Raw genomic sequence first — 22721 nt, forward strand, 5'->3', positions numbered from 1 at the left:
AAGTATCAAACAGAATTTGGATGTAAATTATGTGGAAAATATTCAAATTTGTTCCGCTCCTTTTGTATCTGGGACGTATGAAAACATTTTACTCGCTTTTGTGACTTTTTTTTTTTTTTTAACATATTACTAATAAACCAGAACTAGTTTTTATTTAAGCATGACAAGGTGACATTTGCAAATTTTCTATGTTTTTCTCACCCAACCATAAACTGACGGTAAACATTAAACAGACAACCTTTATAGCTTATAAACTTGGAGAAAAGATTAAGCATTAAAAGCTAACCAGAAATTGGAAAAAATAATAGAAATATGAGATTTATGTATTTTTAATAGTACTATTGCTGTGAATTCTCTACTAGCGCAAACACATCAGTTTGTCATTAGTTTATGTAATAGTATAAGTTACTAGTAAACATCTAAGAGTAACCTTCGGCAATTGCTGCCACTTTACCCACATAACACTCCTTTGAGGGGGTAAAGTTGATCCTTGTATAGTTTATCCTTGTTTAGTTGTGCAAGCGTTTGTGGCGTTTCAGCATCTTTTGGCACGGACTTATCACTGATTTTTGACTCTTACATTTTTACTGCGATGTTTACAAATGCTTCCCTCCTCGATGGCTCCACATCGGGGTCCTAACCCGAAATTGTGACATCTGTAAAAAAAATTAATAGGTTTCCTTCGTTCTGGGGCCACAAATCATTGAACTTGCACTTACCCACCTTATGCAAATTCTGCTTTGCTATGGGCTTTTCTTCACTGCTATGCTAAGCTGCAACAACACATTGATATGTGCGCACAGCACACTAGCTGGTGGTGCTCAATAAATTCTGACCCGACAGTTAATGTAGCCTACTTTAGTACTGTTTTGTAATTACGTTCTAGCAACCTAAAAAAAATAACATTTAAAAATAATACTGACATTTATGCATGTTTGTTTTTTTTAAGAAACAAATATTTCAAGACCTTTCAAAATCTTAATTTAGACATTTAATGAGATTTTAGTAGAATTTTAAGGCCTTAAATAAAAATTGTGAGATTTAGGACTTAAGACTTTTTAAGACCATGCAGATATCTTGGCGTTTGCGTCCCTGCAAATACCTCTGTGTGTGTGTGTGTGTGTGTTGGCAGAGCCTAAAGAGGATATCAGCTTGTTGTTTAGGCTTGTTATTAAAAACCAAGATGATCCATCACCACCTTGTTAAGTTTGTTTGATATACAGTAATTTATAGCACCTTGTATTGTGTTCAAAGTAAGGCTGGGTGATATGGCCCAAAAAATTATCACAATTAATTTGTTCATATCATTCGATCTCAATTAATATCTCCATTTCACAAATTTTTAATAAAGTCAGATTGTCCCGTACAGGATTTTACTGAGTACCGTTGCAACACTACAGTATCTTGTTATAGACATTTCTGCCATGTTTATCAAGGTACTATATTCTAACAGCTGACAACTGTCATTTTCTTCGTATCTATGATTGTGTTTACTAGAAGTGCAACGCTACAGGTAACCCACGCTACAGTAAGTATATAAGTTTTAGGGCCACGGTTCAGCTTCTTTTTTGGTACGTTTTGGGGGGTAAAGAAAACTTTTTTCCTTTCAAAGTGCTTTTTTTTTTTTTATTTGTCTTGTCACCTTCTACAGAAAGCTAGGAGTAATCAACAACAATTTCAAATTAGAAATGGTCTCAGCTGACGAGGTGCTTCATAAATTGAGCGCACTCCACCCAAACAAGGCCACTGGCCTTGACAATATTCCCTCCAGATTCCTCAGAGACTCTGCCACCACCATTGCTCCTATCATCACACACATAATTAACCTCTCAATTAAACAAGGCCAAGTACCCAAGGATTTCAAGATAGCAAGAGTAACCCCCCTTTATAAAAAAAGAAGCGAATTAGAACCTGGTAACTACCGACCTGTTTCTATTCTCAGTTCCATTTCGAAAGTAATGGAAAAAATAGTTTATGAACAGGTCGATAGTTACCTTGCTACTAAAAAACTCATGTACAAATTCCAATCTGGCTTCAGAACTAACCACTCCACTGACACATGCCCTCTCTGCCTGACCGACCACATCAAACATGAGGTGGACGCGGGCAAATACTGCGGCATGGTCATGCTGGACATTCAGAAGGCCTTTGACACCGTTAATCACGCTATACTGTTGGATAAGCTCAGAGCAATCGGATTTGATAAAACCTCATCGAGCTGGATGCAATTTTACTTGGAGGGGAGGAAGCAGGTGGTAGAGGTGAACGGCCCCGTGCCCCTCCCCCCTCTCAGTAAGCTGTGGAGTCCCCCAAGGCAGTATATCAGGGCCTTTACTGTTCTTAATATAGGTAAATGACATGCCATTAGCATGTGACTGTGAATTGTTCCTGTTTGCGGATGACTCGGCCCCGCTGGTATCTGGCAAAAACAAGTCGCAGGTGGAACAAATCATCAGTGCTGAACTCCTTAGTATTTGCACCTGGCTCGCTGATAACAAGCTATCCATACACTTAGGTAAAACGGAATCCATCCTATTTGGGTCCAACATCAACCTTAAGAAAGTCAGTGACTTCACTATAAAAGTGGGTGACATTATCACCAGGAAAGATGAGGTCACCTACCTAGGTTCCATTCTACAGGCTAATCTTTCCTGTGATAAAATTGCAACCAAGGTAATCAAAAAGGTCAACCAAAGAACAGGATTTCTCTACAGAATCTCCACTCTGGTCAATTGAACCACCTAAAAGATTCTTGAACTCTCATTCAACCCTTTTTTGATTACGCTTGCACCTCCTGGTACCCCAGCACCTCCAAAACTCTCAAATCTAGACTCCAAACATCACAGGACAAGCTAGTCAGGTTACTATTAAACCTTCACCCCAGATCACACCTCACTCCAACCCACTTCTCCAAAGTGGGCTGGCTCAGGGTGGAGGACAGAGTAAAACAACTTGCACTGAGCCTAGTCTATAAAATCCGCTACACCTCCCTGATACCGAAGTATATGTCAAACCACTTCCTTAACCGCCATAACCACAACACCAGGGGGAGCTCCACAAACCACGTTAAACCCAGATTCCGATCTAACAAAAGTCTTAACTCATTCTCTTTCTATGCCACATCCATTTGGAATGCACTCCCAACAGGTGTAAAAGTAAGTGCATTTCAATCCTCCTTCAAAACCGCTCTAAAACAACACCTCCAGGCAACTTCTACCCTTTACTAACACCCTCCCCCCTTCACAGCACATCTCCCCCGATTGTAAATAACCAAATGTAAATAATCAAATGTATTTCTAATGTATATACTTGTTCTTATGCAATCTGAACTCACTATGTTCTCTGCTCGCTGTACATATCCTACTAAGTCAGACCTACACTGTTTCAATGTCCATTTCTCTGATAATGCAATTGTTGATGACTGAAGTGCTGATATCAACCAAACCCTCCTAATCCCACCCCCCAGATTGTAAATAATGTAAATATTTCAGTGTATATACTCTGATGATTAACTTGTGTGATGACTGTATTATGCTGATAGTATATATTTGTACTAGGGCTGGGCTATATATCGATATATACGATATATCGCAGGTTTGTCTCTGTGCGATATAGAAAATGACTATATCGTAATATTCGAGTATATGTTCTCACGCAGTTGCTTTTAGCTGCGGGCATTACACTACAGGTTTTTCTTACTCTTTCCTGTCTCTCTTTCTCACAGACAAGCAGGCGCACAAACCTACACACGTCACGTCATACATCACATACGTATACGCCCTCGTCTAGCAGAGAGGTAGCAGACTGGGTAACATTAGCTGTGATGCTAATGTAGCCGTACGAGTCGTAATACGAGAGAAAGAAGGTGCGAATCTGGTAACAAATGAAGGAAGACTTAATTCCCAATAAAAACAGCAGGGGGTCCATCGTCTGGCGGTGGTTCGGCTTCAAGTGGGAATATGTCGAACAGACAACCGTATTTTGTCAAGTGTGGGGCAAAAGCGTTTCTATAAAAAGTAGCATTATTGCTAATATGTAGCATCATTTGAAAAGTCACTCGCTTGACAATAAAGATAATTTAATAACGTCCGTAGTAACGTACCACATGGTGAAGGACGAATACTATTTGATTTCCTATTATGCAGCTCATTTTTATTTGACACTTAAAATGTCTGTGACAATCTTGCACTTTCTGTTTTGGAAATGACATGAATGTTTGTGCCACTGCTTAACAACTTTAATAAATACATTTTTGGTCAATTGACTTAGTTGTGATTTCCCTCTTCATAAAAGTTTAAAAGTAGCATATATGAATGCAGTATGAAGAAGAATGTTTTAATGTAGACATATAGAATCATCATACTGCTGTGATTATATGTATCAAGTGTTCATTCAAGGCCAAGGCAAAATATCATAATATATATCGTATATTGCGATGTGGCCTAAAAATATCGAGATATTAAAAACAGGCCATATCGCCCAGCCCTGATTTGTACCATGAATTGATTTACGTGGACCTCGACTTAAAAAAGTTGAAAAACTTATTCGGGTGTTACCCTCTAGTGGTCATTTGTACGGAATATGTACTGAACTGTGCAATCTACTAATGAAAGTTTCAATCAATCAATCAAAGCCCTCTTTTCAGTCATCCACAATCTTTGTTTTGGTGGCTGGAGCGCAAGCGTCAGCTTTACACATACAGAAAGAACTTACAGCCTCCCATAAAGAGCCTAACGGATTATACTACAACTTCTGGAGAAAGTGTATCCACTCACCTGTAATATCTGGACTGCAGGTAAGTAGAGCAGACGGCCTTCGAGACATGACTGGCTGAGCCAAAGTCAATAACCTTGACCCTGTATGGCTGTTTGGACGGGTCTACCAACATGATGTTCTCGGGCTTCAGGTCAGCATGAATCAAACCCAAGGACTTTAGTTTCTTTAACGCTGTTGCCACCTATAAACACCCAATTTTAAAACAGTAAAATAATGAATTAATTACAGGTAATTCTGCTTGACACAGAGGTTTTACTCTTAAAGGGAACGTGTGCACTCACTGCTCAGAAAATTTTGGCGTAAATGACCAAGTCGGACTTACAAAAAAAAGCATCTGATTACTCAAACCTTCTATAAAAAAAAGGTCTCGTTTTGCATTTTTAATTACAAAAGGACACCAGCCAGAATACTTAGGCCATTGGTCTCACATGAGCTACTTAGCTCGCAACATGACTATTATTGAAACTGTTCAACTCAGACGTTAAGCCATGAAGACAATGGCTGTACTGTCAGAACAGAGATCTTTATTGTAAATAAAGTACAATTTAAATGTTGCCAGTCATATAAATAACATGCAACTTTATCATTAGTCCTTACTCATTGTCAAAGTAAGTTGAAGACCTGTTTTATGTTCCATGCCTTGTTGTTTGCACTAACGTCTTGGATTTTTGAGAGTTCAAATTGCAGGCATAAGACATGACTTAACTGTAATAACCCAAAGCACCAGCTAGAGCAAACAAAAGACCAACTGGCCATCAGTTTGGCCACATTCTGTCAGTTTTTTTAATTCTCGGAATGGATGCTTTTCAGTTAAAATGGAAAGCCCAGAAAAAGAAAAACTGTGCTATCTTTCGGTGGCTGACAAGGGTGAGAGATTGTATTTAATATTCAAATAAATAAACATATTTAAACATACTATTTTTTCTGAATATTGATGGTATGTTTAAAGATTGCACAAGACATTACATTACCTGCAGCAGAATAGGCCGGATGATTTTGAGTGGCAATGGGCTGAATTTGTTCTGCTTGAGGAAATCGTAAAGGTTTTGCTCAAGCATCTCAAACACCAAACAAGTGTGACTGCGATGCTGAAAGCACTCCAGAGCGCGCACCACATTGTGCTCGTCTGCACTCTCACTGCTCAGCCGGGCAAGGATCTCCACCTGGAAACATGTTAAGTTCACATGATGTTATAACATTTGAAAAAATGGTGCAATTTCCGAAAGTCTTACAACACATTCTCACCTCAATTTGTCCCTGGCGTGCATATGATGGGTGGTTCTTCAGTATTTTGACAGCCACCACTTCATTTGTTCCCCTCTTCCAGCACTTCACTACCTGACCAAAGGTTCCACGACCCAGGAACTCCAACACCTCATAGCTGTTCTTCATGGAGCAAAGAACCTCGTGGTGAACTAATTGATAGTCACCATCTCCTGTTCCTGATTTGTTTATTGTTGCTCCGGCCACCGCCTCAGTGCTGCCGTTAGACCTGATTTTTGTCCCACTCAATTCATTCCCAACACCCATCCTCCCTGTGCCAATAATGTTGTCTTTAGAAGGCAGGGTCCCCTTGCCTTCTATTTTAACAATGTTCTGATTCTCCGTGCTAGTTTGAAACATTGCCACAGGAGCAGGCAGTGAAGGTATGTCAGTTTCCTCATCCACTATCTGCATGGTTCCTATACAGTTCTTATCTTGCCGTAGTTCTTTACCTTGACCTATTTTCTGTTTGAATCTCCGTTTCTCACCTGAGTCATGGTTGTTATAGCCCCTTTCTGTTTTGTTTGTGCTCTGGTCTTCTTCAAATCTGACACAATGCGTACCTCTTACCACACAGTCCTGGCCTCTTTCCTGTGGCCCTCTGCTTTTACACAAACAAGGCTTATCTTTGAACCTAACACGTCCTTCTCCTAGTCCATCCCAGCTCTCTAAAGTGTGCAATCCCGTCACAGGAAGTGCTCTCTTCTCTCTTTCTTCAGTTGCTGTTGCCCTGTGCAGCCGTTCAAGTTCAAAATCAACTGTTGAGGGGATTACGTTGTTTGGGTATGCAATTCCGTAGTTCACTCCAATCACATAAGTCTTCAGTGCAGGTTGGATGTGAAAGGCTCCGCTGGTGTTATTTATGAGGTGGGCTTCCCCTGGGTGTCGGTTGCTGCTACTACGAGTTCCAAAGGCACTTGTTTGAGCTGAGTGCAGGTGTGATGGCTGAACCAAGAATTGCGAGGCCATACCTGAAAATAAAAGTGACCAAAACCAGTCAGGTTTAGAGTATACTCTCACTAGGCCATTTGTACTGTGCTTGACTTGGGTGTAAGCCCCTACCGGTCTCTTGGCACACACCTACACTCATAAGGAGCATTGTGCCCTATCACTTCTACAATGCTGTAATTCTGAAACTTTACCGATTTTATAGATATCCAGACGTACTTTGAAACTTTCTGATAATACTGTGGAAGATGGTGGCTATCAATTACTTGCAGGAGGAGCAAATCCGTTGATTAAAATGACGTATGTATTATGCACACAACGAATTGAAAAGTTGTAACAAATCCCACCTGCACTTTTGTTGGAATTGTGTCTATCAGTCAATCCTTTTGCAAAACAATCAAATCCCACCTGCACTTTTGTTGGAGTTGTGTCTATCAGTCAATCTTTTTGCAAAACAATCAAATCCCACCTGCACTTTTGTTGGAATTGTGTCTATCAGTCAATCCTTTTGCAAAACAATCACTCACAACGATGTTGATAGGTTTCAATGTCGTGAATCCTCGGGACCCAAAGGTGGTGAGTTGAGTGGGTCCCTGGGAAATTCAATGGGTCTCGATTTCCCAGTTAAAAAAATGTATTTCTTCGTTATATTATTTTATTTCTTAAATTGTATTGAGTGTTAAACTTTTTTTATGATGGTATGATATGGTTAGAACAAATATATTCATCTATGTTCAAAACGTTCATAAATGGCAAGTAAATTACTAAAATTCAAATAAAAACAAAATAATGTTTCTACGGTCTGTAGCACCAAAATAACATTTCAATTAAAGTGCTGATATTAACAAATGAACAAAACATTCTCATCACCATGACAGTCAATAAATGATGTGTCACTAAAATCTTCTCATCTGAACATCAACTAAATCAACTGAACTGAACCAATCACTGTGAAACTTTTATTGTAATTATCTAATATATTAGCACAAAAAAAACAAACTACACTGAAGAAAACAAAACGAGAAAAAACGGGATGTCTTTGGAAACGCAATGTATGCGCAGATGCTGTTTGGGCATAGAATGGCAGTTGCCATTCAATGTAATAATTATCACCACAACCAGATTATATTTCATTAATTTCATTACAGCACGTCCTCTAAATGTTAAAACATAATCGACACATATGAGCACAGCATTAAGCAGTGAAAGCGTGGCTTTATTTACAATGAAGTTTGTATTTTTATTTGTTGAAATGAAATCTGCGATGACGGGCTAGTTGTTTCTGTAGCAGCTAAATTATCATGTCGCAATATTTTATACGTGGGGCGGCATAGCTCGGTTGGTAGAGCGGCCGTGCCAGCAACTTGGGGGTTGCAGGTTCGATTCCCGCTTACACCATCCTCGTCACTGCCGTTGTGTCCTTGGGCAAGACACTTTACCCACCTGCTCCCAGTGCCACCCACACTGGTTTAAATGTAACTTAGATATTGGGTTTCACTATGTAAAGCGCTTTGAGTCAATAGAGAAAAGCGCTATATAAATATAATTCGCTTCACTTCACACGTACGGGGGATCACGTCTATGCCAAGTAGATGCGCAGAGAGTTGAAACAGCGCCTGTCCAGTCGGCTAACAAGGGGTTTTTTTGGTAGTTACTGTGATTAAACACAATATTTTAAATGTTTACAATGTATCATTTTTCATGGGAAAAATTAGTTGCGTCCCCGGGACGCATGGATAGTGAGGTTAGTGCGTACATTCAGACGTATGACCCGTACTTAGCAAATCACTGCACTCATGTTGTTCATGTATTCTCACTCATAAATAGCAAGAGTCAGCTAATAGTGGAGGTAATAGATTTTGATCAGTTCTGCCTATAAAGCGCTCTAAAACCCTCCCTCCGAAAACCTCCATCAACGTTTTTTTATACTTAAAAGTATATATTTAACCTAGTGACAGGCACATTGATTTATAACAATGTGTACCTACTTTGGTCATTTTAAACATACTGCGGCACATTAATTTCAGACGCATCACATTGTTTGCTATTTCCTTCAACAATAACAACTACTACTAAATATGCCAGACTACATGAGAGACAATAACAACTACTATGGGACAAATAATAATCAACAACCTTTTAATGTCTTTCTCACGATCTCCGTGTCTAAGTTGAATGTCAAAGTTGAGCCACTTTATTGGTTAATGGCTTTCTACTACACCGCACCGCTAAAAGTAGTTTCTCTGCATTTGCAGTTATGATAACAATATCACTAACACTTTGTTAATATGGAGTCACAACGTGAAAATAGAGTATTATTTACATCTTTTTGTATGTTTTAGAGGGCTTTATTACAAAATCTTTTTGGACACTTAATTTATCCAACACTTTTTTTGCGTTTAAATTTTGTGAATTGAATTTTTTTCCTCAAATTATGCCACCAAATTCAATCAGTGTAAGCAAAATTCTTGTTTAAAAATTCCGTTATAAAACAATGTTTTAAAATTCAGTGTGTAAAAAAATATATATTTATATATCACTAGCGGTAATTTATTCCAGTCTTAGAATGAACCAATGAGGTGTCAGGTTTGAAGTCACGTGAAACGGGTCTAGCAGAGTTGGGCAGTTTATGCAGCACTACATGCTGCATAAACTGCCCAACAGACATCAGCATAATACAAATGGTTTTCCCTCAATGTAACTGATAGTGGCGCAGCACCACGGCAAAAATCATAGCCGCCACACCTTGAAAATAGGTTTATTTATGTGGAAACAAAATAAACTATATATAAAGTAAAATAATGTCAGTGTTTCCCCGTCGAAAATGCGTTAGTTAAGGTGGTGTCTCTCCGGCGGACAGACCGAGGAATTGAGTGGGTGGGTGTAAGGATCGGTGTAACTCGGTCTGTCGCCATCACGTCTCCATGTCGTCGCTGCCACCACAGCCTGGGGGGGAAATAGACTACAGACTGTGGTGAAGTAGGCCGGCTTCGTCGCATGAAGAAGCATACAATTTTTGGTTGTGTTTTACGCTCCATTTGCTGAATGGCGATATACGATATATACATCTCAATATTTTTTCCGTAAAGTAAAAACAAAAGAGTCCTAGTCACCTGAGATACTAAGTATGTCATTATTATGACCTAGTAAGTCAAAATAATGACTTAAGTCAAATTAATGACTTACTGTAAGTAAGCGTTTACAATAAGCTTTTGAAAAAAAAGAGTTAAAAGTGGGGCCACATGCTGACATATGTACAACTCATCATGCTTAATTTATTACAGCATTTGGGAAGCCTGTAGTTAATTTTTATTAGCTATACCGGGGCGGTATAGCTCGGTTGGTAGAGCGGCCGTGCCAGCAACTTGAGGGTTGCAGGTTCGATCCCCGCTTCCGCCATCCTAGTCACTGCCGTTGTGTCCTTGGGCAAGGCACTTTACCCACCTGCTCCCAGTGCCACCCACACTGGTTTAAATGTAACTTAGATATTGGGTTTCACTATGTAAAAGCGCTTTGAGTCACTAGAGAAAAGCGCTATATAAATATAATTCACTTCACTTCACTTATGTAACATTTTTATCAACATGTGATAGGGACCCTGCCATTAAAAAACTTGGCTGCTATATAACCAATGATTAATGTAACTATAGCTGAAAAAACAGTACAATAGCAATAGGAGAGACTATTCATCCCGGAACACCATGGAGTTCATGTAGGCTTTATGATGCAGTTACATTATTATAAAAACTATCAGACAGCTTCAGGAAAGTCTTCATTTAACAATGTTTTTGCTGCTTCAACACAGCTCAATCAACACAAAAAAAGGTAAAGTGAAATAACTCAGTTAACTGTAGGTCAATAATGCTTGTCTTTTTCTCAGGACACACAGGGCTTTGCTCTCCGTAACACACGCATACGCACGCACCGCACAGTGAGCTATTGTTACCCGAAAAGCTAATTAGCCTTCACCTCAAGGACTGCGAGCAAGCTAAGCTGCCGCTTCTGTTTCTAGAACTTTAAAGGGCTCATAGTGATGTGACTAGTAGTTGACCGGAAGGTGTTTGTTATAATTTGGGAAGAGTCTGCTGCCTTACCTGCTTAACACCTATGTGATCACTCCACTGCAGGAGCACTGACTCCATGCCCTTTGAATACGCACTGCTGATTGGCTGTAATATGCGCTCTGAATACGCACTGCTGATTGGCTGTTGCATGTGCTCTGAATACGCACTGCTGATTGGCTGTAGCATGTGCTTGCATAAATGCATACATTTATATTTGCAGTGTGTTTATAAAACGAAGGGTTTTGAAGGCTACAACGGTGACTCCCATTCGCCACATCTTCCAAGCATTTATCCTCTTTGATACCCAAGAAAAAAAAAAAATATGTGTTCTTTTCTCTCATAAGGATTGTGGTTCTCAAATGGGGGTATGCGTACCCCTGGGGGTACTTGAAGGTATGCCAAGGGGTACGTGAGATTTTTTTTAAATATTCTAAAAATAGCAACAATTCAAAAATCCTTTATAAATATATTTATTGAATACTATTTCAACAAAATATGAATGTAAGTTCATAAACTGTGACAAAAAATACACCAAGCAATATTCAATGTCGACAGCTAGATTTTTTGTGGACATTCCATAAATATTGATGTTAAAGATGTATTTTTCGGTGAAGAAATGTTTGGAATTAAATTCATGAATCCAGATGGATCTCTATTACAATCCCGAAAGAGAGCACTTTAGTTGATGATTACTTCCATGTGTAGAAATCTTTGTTTATAATTGAATCACTTGTTTAATTTAAAACAAGTTTTTAGTTATTTTTATATCTTTTTTTCCAAATACTTCAAGAAAGACCACTACAAATGAGCAATATTTTGCACTGTAACACAATTTAATAAATCAGAAACTGAAGACATAGTGCTGTATTTTACTTCTTTATCTTTTTTTTAACCAAAAATGCTTTGCTCTGATTAGGGGGTACTTGAATTTAAAAAATTGTTCACAGGGGGTACATCACCGAAAAAAGGTTGAGAACCACTGAGTTAGGCAACATTCCAAAAAAAAGTGCACTTTACCTTTAATACCGTATATCCCCAAAATGTGCAAATATTAGGAGAACAGTGGCGGCTTGAGTGACATACGGGATGATTTGCATTGATTGGACTCACAGTACTGCTGATAAGCTCCACAACTTCCAATTTACATTCGAAAAAAAAAAGTCCACTCTTTCTGAGTTTTCTGAGACACTTATTTTGTTAAAACTGGCAGGATGGAGCAGTACTTTTATCGCAAGACAGAAAACTGTGCAGTCTGTCTTGACACTTGACGACAGGTGTTTGGAGAGAGAGTGTGTTGAAATAAAAATGTTCCACACGTTTCTGCTGGTCGTTCTTTTCTTCATACTGAGCTCGGAGCAGCCACCGGTCATCTCACAAGATCCTCGCCTGCGGTGTATGTTAATCAAGTGACAAAAGTGACGTGATGATAGATCATTTTTACTCTATTATTTATTGCCTGGCGATTGGCCGACATCCCCCTCTGCGACTGACCGGTAGTTTGCAATCGACTTAATTGGCTTGCCCGGTTTAAAGTGTTCATAAAAAAGGATCCAAGCAGATACAGCAGATTACATGGCCAACAGCATTTAGTGCTGCACGACCTACCTCTTTTTAAGACCAGTGTTACATGACTGCAAATTTGAGACCTCATTGACTGGTTTTTAAACAAAATCGATTCCTTCTTAATTTACCAGAAGTGGGTCTTGAGTTTTGTAGCAACGTATATTTATGCAGTGAAATTTTCTGCAATTAATTTTAAAACATTATTTTAACAAACTGAGATTTTGAATCCACACATACAATGTTTTATTCAATAAAATGTTTAAAACTAAATATTTTTCTCTGCCAACCCATCAAGGCTGTGGGTCTTTTAAAACCTCATTGTGGTGTTAGTATTCTTCAGTTTTTTCGAAACAAGGTAATGGTAATCAATTTGTTTGCTATCCTGTTATCCAAATGTGAATCGATAGGAGAATTGATAAAAAACTGAACCATTAAGCAGAAACAAAAGTGGAATTGGAATCGTTAGCTAGGGATGGGAATTAATAAGACTGACATCAATCACATGTTGGAAAATGTTACATCGGGGCAAATTCTAGAAAGCTTGTTTTTAAGGCAAGCTGCTCAAAAAGGTTCATTATGTCTTCTTATTCATGTACTCTTTCAAATTTTCTTGTAATCAGACAATATTTTTTGTATATTTTGATGGAATCTTTACCTGACATGTTTTGACTGTCATCTGCAGTCTTCTTCAGAAAGGTCAGTGGTAGGGCTTGGGGATATAGCCTTTTATTAATATCTCAATATTTTTAGGCCATGTCATGATACAAGATATATATATATATCTCGATATTTTTGCCTTTGCCTTGAATGAACACTTGATGCATATAATCACAGCAGTATCACGATACTATGTGTCTACATCAAAACATTTTTGTTCATATTCATTAATATATGCTCATTTTAAACTTTCATGCAGAGAGGGAAATCACAACTAAGTCAATTAACCAAAACTGTATATATAAAACAGTTATTAAGCAATGGGACAAAAGTTAATGTCGTTTCCAGAACAGAAAGTGCAAGATTGTCAGAGACATTATAAAAAAAAAAAGCTATTAGGGACGGCGTGGCGCAGTTGGAGTGGCCGTGCGCAACCCGAGGGTCCCTGGTTCAATCCCCACCTAGTACCAACCTCGTCACGTCCGTTGTGTCTTGAGCAAGACACTTCATCCTTGCTCCTGATGGGTGCTGGTTAGCGCCTTGCATGGCAGCTCCTTCCATCAGTGTGTGAATGGGTAAATGTGGAAGTAGTGTCAAAGCGTTTTGAGTACCTTGAAGGTATAAAAGCGCTAAACAAGTAAAACCCATTTATCATTTATCCATCCATTTTCTACCGCTTATTCCCTTTTCGGGTCGCGGGGGGCGCTGGCGCCTATCTCAGCTACAATCGGGCGGAAGGCGGGGTACACCCTGGACAAGTCGCCACCTCATCGCAGCCATTTATCATTTATTTATCATTTATTAGTGCACTTTTGTGCATGATGTCACTAAGATGACATATCAAAACAACACTACATTTAAAGTGCACTTTTGTACATAACACCATTGCAATAGTTTAAAACAAAGTGCACTTTTGTGCATCATGTCACAAGATATTTCAAAGAGTGTCAAATAAAAATTAGCTACATAATAGGAAATCTCCTTCGCTATGTGGTAGGTTCCTGCGGACCAACGTTACCTCTAAGGAAAGCGCCTGTGCTCACGCGTCCTCTGCGCACGGCAAATCTAGGCCGCACACAAAATCGAATAAAAAGATAAGCGCATAACAGTGTGCACGTCTGCCGTCGCTCACATGTGCGCCACTGAATGCTCAAGGAGTTTTGAAGTTTGCTCACACATTTAAAAAATTGGAGGGAAAATTGCTGTAGATGTTATCGCCTTCTGTTGACTAATTTTTTCATATGGTGTTGATCTAGAAATAGTTGCTTCGGCATTTTGTTGGTGTGGCACCGAACAGAGATGTTGACATGCGGAGTTTCAAGCACTCCTTATACTCTAGCGAGTGACTTTTCAAATGACGCTATATTAGAGGTGGTGCTACTTTTTGTAGCAACGCTTTTGCCGCTTAATTGTTCAACATCTTCCCGCTTGAAACAAAAACCACCGCCAGTCGATAAACCCTGTGCTGTTTTGCCCGGGAATTAATTTTTCCTTCATTTGTTACCAGATTCGCACCTTCTCTCTCTCGTATTACCACCCGTCACCGCACCGTTAGCATCACAGATAACGTTACCATGCCGTTACCTGTCTGCTCCGCGGGAGCGTGTGACGTTGCACACGTGAAAATATATGGCGTATGTAAGAAGGTGCGCTTGTTTTAAGTCTCTGTGAGAAGGAGAGACAAGAAAGAGTGAGAAATGCATGCAGTGTAATGCCCGCGGCAGCATACTGGCTGGTTCATATATAAGTGTTTTCCTATGGACACAGATATTTCCTGAAATTAGCCCATAAAAACTGAAAACTTATAAAAAATGTGTTTTTAAATTTTTCCTAAAGATGGCCACTGCACTATATGCGAGAACCAACATGCCACACTATGTGAAAGGGGAACTAGTGTACTGTAATAGGAGAAGAGGGAACCCTGTTGTAATCTAGTGGATCAATTTCACACCAAGTAGAACCGCAACGCAAGCAGGATACAGAGAAACAGTACACCATGGCATGACTTGCTGAGACTTATAACAAATTAAACCTTAAGACTTGAGTGATTAAAAAAAAAGTGACCCCTTGATTGAAACAGGACTTTGCCTCAAACTAACATAATTAAAGATCATTCAAGATGTTAGTAAAACAATTTGTAACCTGGACATATGGGTTTTGCTGTTGCAATTCTGGAGGTCTAATTTTATATTTGCTTTACTGTAACCTGGACATATGGGTTTTGCTGTTGCAATTCTGGAGGTCTAATTTTATATTTGCTTTACACTAGTCTTTCAACTGATCTAAAATTAAAACCTCTTGTCAAGCCGGGGCCAGCAGCAGCATTGGAATAGTATGCAAGGGTGTTTTGTTACAAACCGCAGCAATGTTACACAGGACAGGAACAGGCTTGGAAAGCAACAATGGCAGCCTTTACCTTTTGGCTAAAGAGAACAGTGGAGCCCTTTGTATAGTCAAATTTATTTTCTAGCGGTGAGATTTTGTTTAGTTACCAAATGTTGCACCATAGCTGAAAATTGTTTTCTGACACGTACGTGCCCTTTTACGGGTTCAACCTAAAAATAAAAGATGTTGTAATAAGACACCAACGTTCCTTTAACCCCAGGTAGAATTGTAGCGCGTTCAGATTTGACTGTATACACACATTAAAACCTTAAAAGCGATCTTATCCATTTGACTAGTTGGCTCCCACTAGCATATTTAGTATCCCTCTTGCTTGTTGAGAAACCCACACAGCTTAACAAGCCTAAATGACCAACATCACCTGACATTTGAAAGGCACACAAGGGCTGGACGCTCAGCTTTTTCACTAGTAGCACCGGTAACACTCAATGAAAAAAATAAGGTCGCTCGAAAAAAAAAAATCGGTAGCGATATGAAATGACTTAAATATCACAATTTCATTATTAACACTCAAACAACATACAGATGTGCATTCATACATATAAACACAATGCCACCGTAAGGCCTACTGCAATGCTAAACACAGAGCATCCCTCAACAGTGCTTGCACAGTAGCTAACGCGAGTGTAGGTTTGGCGATATGGATCTAAACTCATATCACTATATTGTTTGCCCATAAACTCACCCATTAATGAAAATATTTGTTAACGTCACATAACTAAACATTTTCACCATGCCTTGTTTTTAAATTTTTGAGAGTGATGGGGATGCCAAATACACAAACAGATACCAAAAAGTAAGAAAACTAGGTTTTGTATAATAAAATCCCAACTTAAAGAGGTGTTTTGATATATATATATGTATATATATATATATATATTTTTTTTTTTTTAAGCCTTGAAAATAATATAAGAAAAGTCAAATGTAATGTCCAATCTTCTTAAAAAACACTTAGCTAGGCTCAATTCTTCAACTAACAAAAACACAAAAGAACACACACAAAGATTTTAGCCAAGAACACCAACCTGCCAAATTTTCCATGATGCTGTGGAATAGGCTACGTTCTAAAAATTACTTTTAAAAAGTAATTATGGTTACTTGTAACTTTACCAAAAAAGTAATTGAATTACTAACAAATTACTCTTTAATAAATGTAATTACTTACTGGGGAAAGTAATTATTGAGTTACTTAAAAAACTTCAAATATCTGGGATGTTGCAGTTGAGATAAGTTAGTGTGTGTGTCTGTGTTAGTGCATTTTATAAGGCGGTGCCTGTTGCCTCCTGACGTGTGACGTCAGCGAGTCTGAGTTTGAGCTGTTTGGTTACCTGAGCAGGCTAGCAGCGGTACTTTGTCGGCTCTCAAGGCAGCTCTTTTGAATCTTTCACTGGGTTGTGTTACTCCTGCTTAATAAATAGATTTAATGTGCTTTCATGGCTGTATGTTCCTGTCAACAAACGGGGTATTATTTGAAAGGCTAGTTTGTCACTTATCATTGATTTGTTAAAATATGTTCCCTCCGACCTTAATAGTGACTTAGCAGTGCAGTTTGTGTCAAATTTTAAAGGGGGTGAAAAAAACGTTTTTTACTGACCGATTTCTCCAACTAAGATCTTTCTTCCGTGCTGGGAAGGCTGAGTAAGTCGGAGTGTGTGAAGTAGGAGGAACGGGTCTCACTTCTGTGCATGGCGCAGGACGAAGGGACACAACGTCACACACAGCTTTCAGTACGCACTGAGTGATCACTTCTACGTCAATTTGGTAATTTAGGTTAGTGTATTTCAAACGTGTTATACAGGTGGGCAAACATACTACTTAAGTTTGATCAATTTTGGATGGATTTTTTTCGGAGCAAAATGAGATGAAAGGGTTGAAATCCATATTAGCACACGTGCAACGTTTTTTTCTGTCAAGTCGCACAGTGTATTTTTAGTCGCATTTGCGGGTAAATTTGACGCACCATACACCACTAAGCCATCAACTTAGAACTAGTGCCTTCAAACTCGGGCTGCAGGATTAATGGACATCGAATCAACGTTCAGCTTCTAAATGGTGTGATAAATAACTGCAAGACGGTGGTATATTTTGTTGTAGGGCTGGGCGATGAGCCCTTTATTAATATCTTGATATTTTTAGGCCATGTCACGACACACGATATATATTTCTTCATATTTTGCCTTTGCCTTGAATTAACATTTGATGCATACTGTACTACATCGTAGTGTTCTGGGGGGGTAGTATATCTAAGGACAGCTCCACACTGGAGAAACTGATCAGGCGGGCTGGTTCTACGATCGGAATAAAACTGGATTCACTGGTGACGGTTTTAGAGAAGAGGACTGTGGAAAAACAATTGAGCATCCTGGATGATGCCAGTCACCCTCTGCATATCGTTATCAGTAGCCAGAGGAGACTGTTCAGTGCTAGACTGCTTCATCCCAAGTGCAGGACTTAAAAACTATAAAACTCCTTTGTCCCACACACCATTATAATGTAAAACTCCTCTGTGGGAGGGAGAGGGGGTACTAGGATGACAGGGGATGCAAAACAATAACAGTGCAATATTTTTTCACAACATGGTCACTACTGCCTAGTTTCTCTAGTTATATCCTTATTTTACTGTTATGATTGTTATTCTCATTGTTGTTTTTTATTCTTATTGTAATATTTTTCTATTTTGTTTCTATTTATACCCCCATTATTTATTTATAAAATTCGATCTCAATTCTGTACACTTCTGCTGAAATGGTAATTTTCCTGCGGGAACTCTCCTGAAGGAATCAATTAAGTACTATCTATCTATCTATCTATCCTTTTATCTATAATCAAACCAGTATGATAATTCTATGTGTCTACATTAAAACGTTCCTGTTCATACTGCATTAATATATGCTCAATTTAAACGTTCATGCAGAGAGGGAAATCACAACTAAGTCAATTTACAAAACTGTATTTATTAAACAGTTATTAAGCAGCGGCACAAACATTCATGTCATTTCAAAACAGAAAGTGCAAGATTGTCAGAGACATTTTGAAACAAGCTATTAGTACACTTTTGTGCATGATGTCACTAAGATGACATCATTTTTTTTTTTTTTCTCCAAGATGGCGCTGCTATAGTGGCTGCTGTAGGCAGGAGCTCTGTGCTCTTGTGTCATCCTTTTGTGTTTCCCTCTTGTTTTCATGTCGTATTATATTTTTTTGCCTTTTGGTTCGGGACCCTTTGGGACTGTGTGACAAGGGGTGCCACTTTCGTGACCTCTGTGGTGCTTTTTTTGTGGACTTCTGGATCTGCCTCCTGGGAGCCTTTTGGCCATGGAGACCAGCTGCTGGGTGTCTGCCACACCGGAGTCGGTTTGGAGGGACTGGAGGAGATGCGGATGAGGGGACAGGACTGCAGAGTTTGGAGGGACTGGAGGAGATGCGGATGAGGGGACAGGACTGCAGAGTTTGGAGGGACTGGAGGAGATGCGGATGAGGGGACAGGGCTGCGGAGCTAGCACTGAGCGCTGGGACGGAGAGGCTTCATGGTGTCTTGGCTGGGTGAGCAGGTGTCGGACACCTCAGTCACCTTGGACGTATCCTCGCTCATCCATGCGGACTGGACACTGGCCGAAAGTGGAGTCTGCTGTCTTGGTTGCTTTGTTGGGTCTGCTCCTGTCTCTGGCCATGCTCCCTCCACCCCAGCGGACGATGGCGTGGAACACCGCAGAGGCCACCACAGTGGATATGTTTCTTTTACTTTTTATTCATAGCTGTATGTAGAAGTGTCTGGTTGTATCTGCTGCTTTAATGTATTTAATGTCCTCTGTGTTCTTTGATGTTTGATGTTTCTCTCTTACACACATGTAAGAGGGATGTGTACCATGGCTATGAGTTGGTTGTTTTTTTTGTTTTGTTTTTTTTCCCTTGGCCTCAGTCTGCACCTCCTCTCCAGGGCCCAGGCTAAGACCGATTTTTTTTATTTTATTTTAATCTTCAATTTTTTTTTTTTTTTTCTCCCATCCCCCCACCCCCAACCCCCCTCTTTGTTTACCTTTATCTCATCTTTTTTTGTAAGGGGCGCTGGAAGCCGGCAGACCCGTCAGCGATCCTGTTCTGTCTCCCTGTAATGTTTGTCTAAACTTGAATGGGATTGTGCTGAACATTTTAATTTTCCTGAAGGAACTCTCCTGACGGAATGAATAAAGTACTATCTAATCTAATGACATATCTAAACAACACTAAATTAAAGTGCACCTTTTGTACAGAATTCCACTACAATATTTTAAAACAAATAAAGTGCACTTTTGTGCAGGATGTCACACAAGATATTTCAATAAGTGTCAAATAAAAATTTGCTGCATAATAGGAAATCAAATAGTGCATGTCCTTCGCTATGTGGTAGGTTACTGCGGATGTTGTCTCCTGTTGTTGACTATTTGTTTCATACGGTGTTGATGTGGAAATGGTTGCTTGGGCATTTTGTTGGTGTGGCATGAAACGGAGATGTTGACATGCAGAGTTACAAGCACTCTTCATTCTCTAGCGGGTGACTTTTCAAATGATGCTACATTAGTAGAGCTGCTTCTTTTTGTAGCAATGCTTCTGCCACATACTTGACATTTTACTGTTTGTTCAACATCTTCCAGCTTGAAGCCAAACGACCGCCAGACGATGGACCTGTGCTGTTTTTCTTTGGAATTAATTCTTCTTCCTTCATTTGTTACCAGATTCGCACCTTCCCTCTCTCATATTACCACTCGCACCACTCCGCTAAGAGACAGAGACAAACCCGCAATATATCGAGTATATTCGATAAATCCCCCAGACCTATTTTGTTGTATTTTTTTCTCTGCCGTCACCGGCATTTGAGTGACAGACATGTTCGCAAATGAGAATTGTTGAGCCTTGCGTTTGTTCGTCTTACATTACATTGTAATCACTGCATTGTTTTATCTGTTTAAGAGCACAATGTAGACAAAAGCTCTGAATCTGTCTGCTTGAAGCCAAATATGTTTTAAAGTGAATTATTGCATATTACTTTAATGTGTGGCACCTTAAGACAAGAATATGTTGATTCACAGTCTAAAAGTAACAAGTCTACCTTCACTCGTTATTTCCACAGTTTTATGCATTTACTTAAGAGATGTCCGATAATATCCGACTGCCGATATCAACCGATAAATGCTTTAAATTGGTTAAATATTAAATATCAGAAATTATCGGTATGCGTTTCAAAATTATTGGTATCGGTTTCAAAAAGCAAAATGTTTTACTTTTTAAAACGCCACTGTGTACACGGACATAAGGAGAAGTACCGAACGCCAATAAACCTTAGAGGTAGACAGCTGCTTACTACTAGGGGTGTAACGGTACACAAAAATTTCGGATCGGTAGGTACCTCAGTTCAGAGATCACGGTTTGTTTCTTTTTCGGTACAGTAAGAAAACAACAAAATATACATTTTTGGGTTATTTATTTACCAAATTTGCAAAATCTTCCAGCAAAAATATTTTTTTTTGTGGAATATTTGATGGGAAGTAATCGGAACATTGGATAGGTCAATAATTCATAACAACATTGATTTTGATTCAATATTATGTTTTGAGCAATGACAGTTTGAATAAAAAAAAACAGTTTTGTTTTATTAGTCAACATCGCAACTTTTTCTAAATTACATTTAGCCTTTAAGCTGTTTTATTTCACTTTGGTTTATGTTTTCGTTTATTTTAATAGTATTTTTAGAATGTGCCGTGGGCCTTTAAAACATTAGCTGTGGGCTGCAAATGGCTTACGGGGCACACTTTTGACACCGCAGCTATAGATAATAAAAAATAAAATCTGATAAATCTATCGATAAAAAGCAGAGCCTAGAGACACATGCGCATTTATCATACCTCTTTTGCTCTCTCTATCTCTGCCCCTCCCTCAAGAATGTTGCTGCGTGCACAATTAGTTTTGTTTTTAACCCCTTCTTAACCCTGAATGTACATTAAAAATACACACAACCCTAACTTAAAATGCCAGACATTTGAGGCATTTAAGAAACTCCACCCGGACAGCCCTGCCAAAGAGGACATATCAGGTCAAATGAGGAGGTATGGTCAGTCTATCGTTGCCCGGTTGCTGCTATCATGCCGTGTGTTGTGCCTCGGTGTGCATTGTTTACACAACGTGCGGGACGCTATTTAATATGTCCGTGAGGAAACTCGTTCGGTACACCTCCGAACCGTACCCCCCGTACCGAAACGGTTAAATACAAATACACGTACCGTTTCACCCCTACTTACTACTCTGACTTTGTTGGACAAATGAGAAAAAAAAAAGGAAGCAGCACATGAAGTAGTCAGTGACACTACCCGAGTGAACAGAATACTAAAGCCCAGAAGCAAACGCTAAAGCCGATGTATTTGTGTTGTCTGCGTGAGATAAACCCTGACATTTGTTATTTATATGTTATTTACAACTGAAATGGACCAAGAGGAATGAATAGATTGTTTTCCATGGTTGTGTTGTCATTTTATTTCATCTATAGCTATAGCTCCCAGACTCTGGAACAATTTGCACCAGTCCCTCCGAAATCTTGACTAGGTTGAAACTTTTAAGATAAATTTGAAAACTTATTTTTTTAGTAAAGCTTTTAGTTAATGCACATTTTAACTATCATTTTTAATCCACTTTGTATCCTTTTAATGGTGTTGCCTAGGTTGTTTTAAATTGAATTGTTGTTTTACTTCACCAATGGTTTGTACAGCGCTTTGTGATTTTATCTGTGAAAAACGCTTTAGAGGCAAAATCTACTTACTTGCTGAGGAGATTATAGTCATAGGGTGGTTACATTTGAAGTAGAAATGTTAACATTAAAAGTGTTTCTACGTGTCCATATTATTCCATAGGTCATGAAAAATACCAATAATTATCAACATGGTCCAATATAGAAAAAATATGTGAAACAGCCATATCGTCCAGCCCTAAGGCCATGTCCACACGAACACAGACACTTAACGCATATTTATTTTTGCATTTAGGCCTCTTGTCCACACGCAGACACATACTTTTGTCTTT

At 39.0% G+C, this 22721-nt stretch overlaps 1 protein-coding gene across 4 annotated transcripts in view; it reads right to left on the reverse strand.

The window, feature by feature from the left end:
• LOC133563322 (homeodomain-interacting protein kinase 3-like) overlaps positions 1-22721 on the reverse strand; it is a 72330-nt gene that overhangs the window by 45407 nt on the left and 4202 nt on the right. For all 4 annotated transcript variants that reach the window (XM_061917393.1, XM_061917391.1, XM_061917392.1 and 1 more), the window contains exons 2-4: positions 6022-7010; positions 5748-5939; positions 4776-4957 (exon numbers count right to left, since the gene is read on the reverse strand). In XM_061917393.1, coding sequence (XP_061773377.1) covers positions 4776-4957; positions 5748-5939; positions 6022-7010 — 1363 coding nt within the window. The remainder of the gene's footprint in view (positions 1-4775; positions 4958-5747; positions 5940-6021; positions 7011-22721) is intronic.

The sequence above is a fragment of the Nerophis ophidion genome, linkage group LG12 (assembly GCF_033978795.1).
Source record: "Nerophis ophidion isolate RoL-2023_Sa linkage group LG12, RoL_Noph_v1.0, whole genome shotgun sequence".
Taxonomy (NCBI): domain Eukaryota; kingdom Metazoa; phylum Chordata; class Actinopteri; order Syngnathiformes; family Syngnathidae; genus Nerophis; species Nerophis ophidion.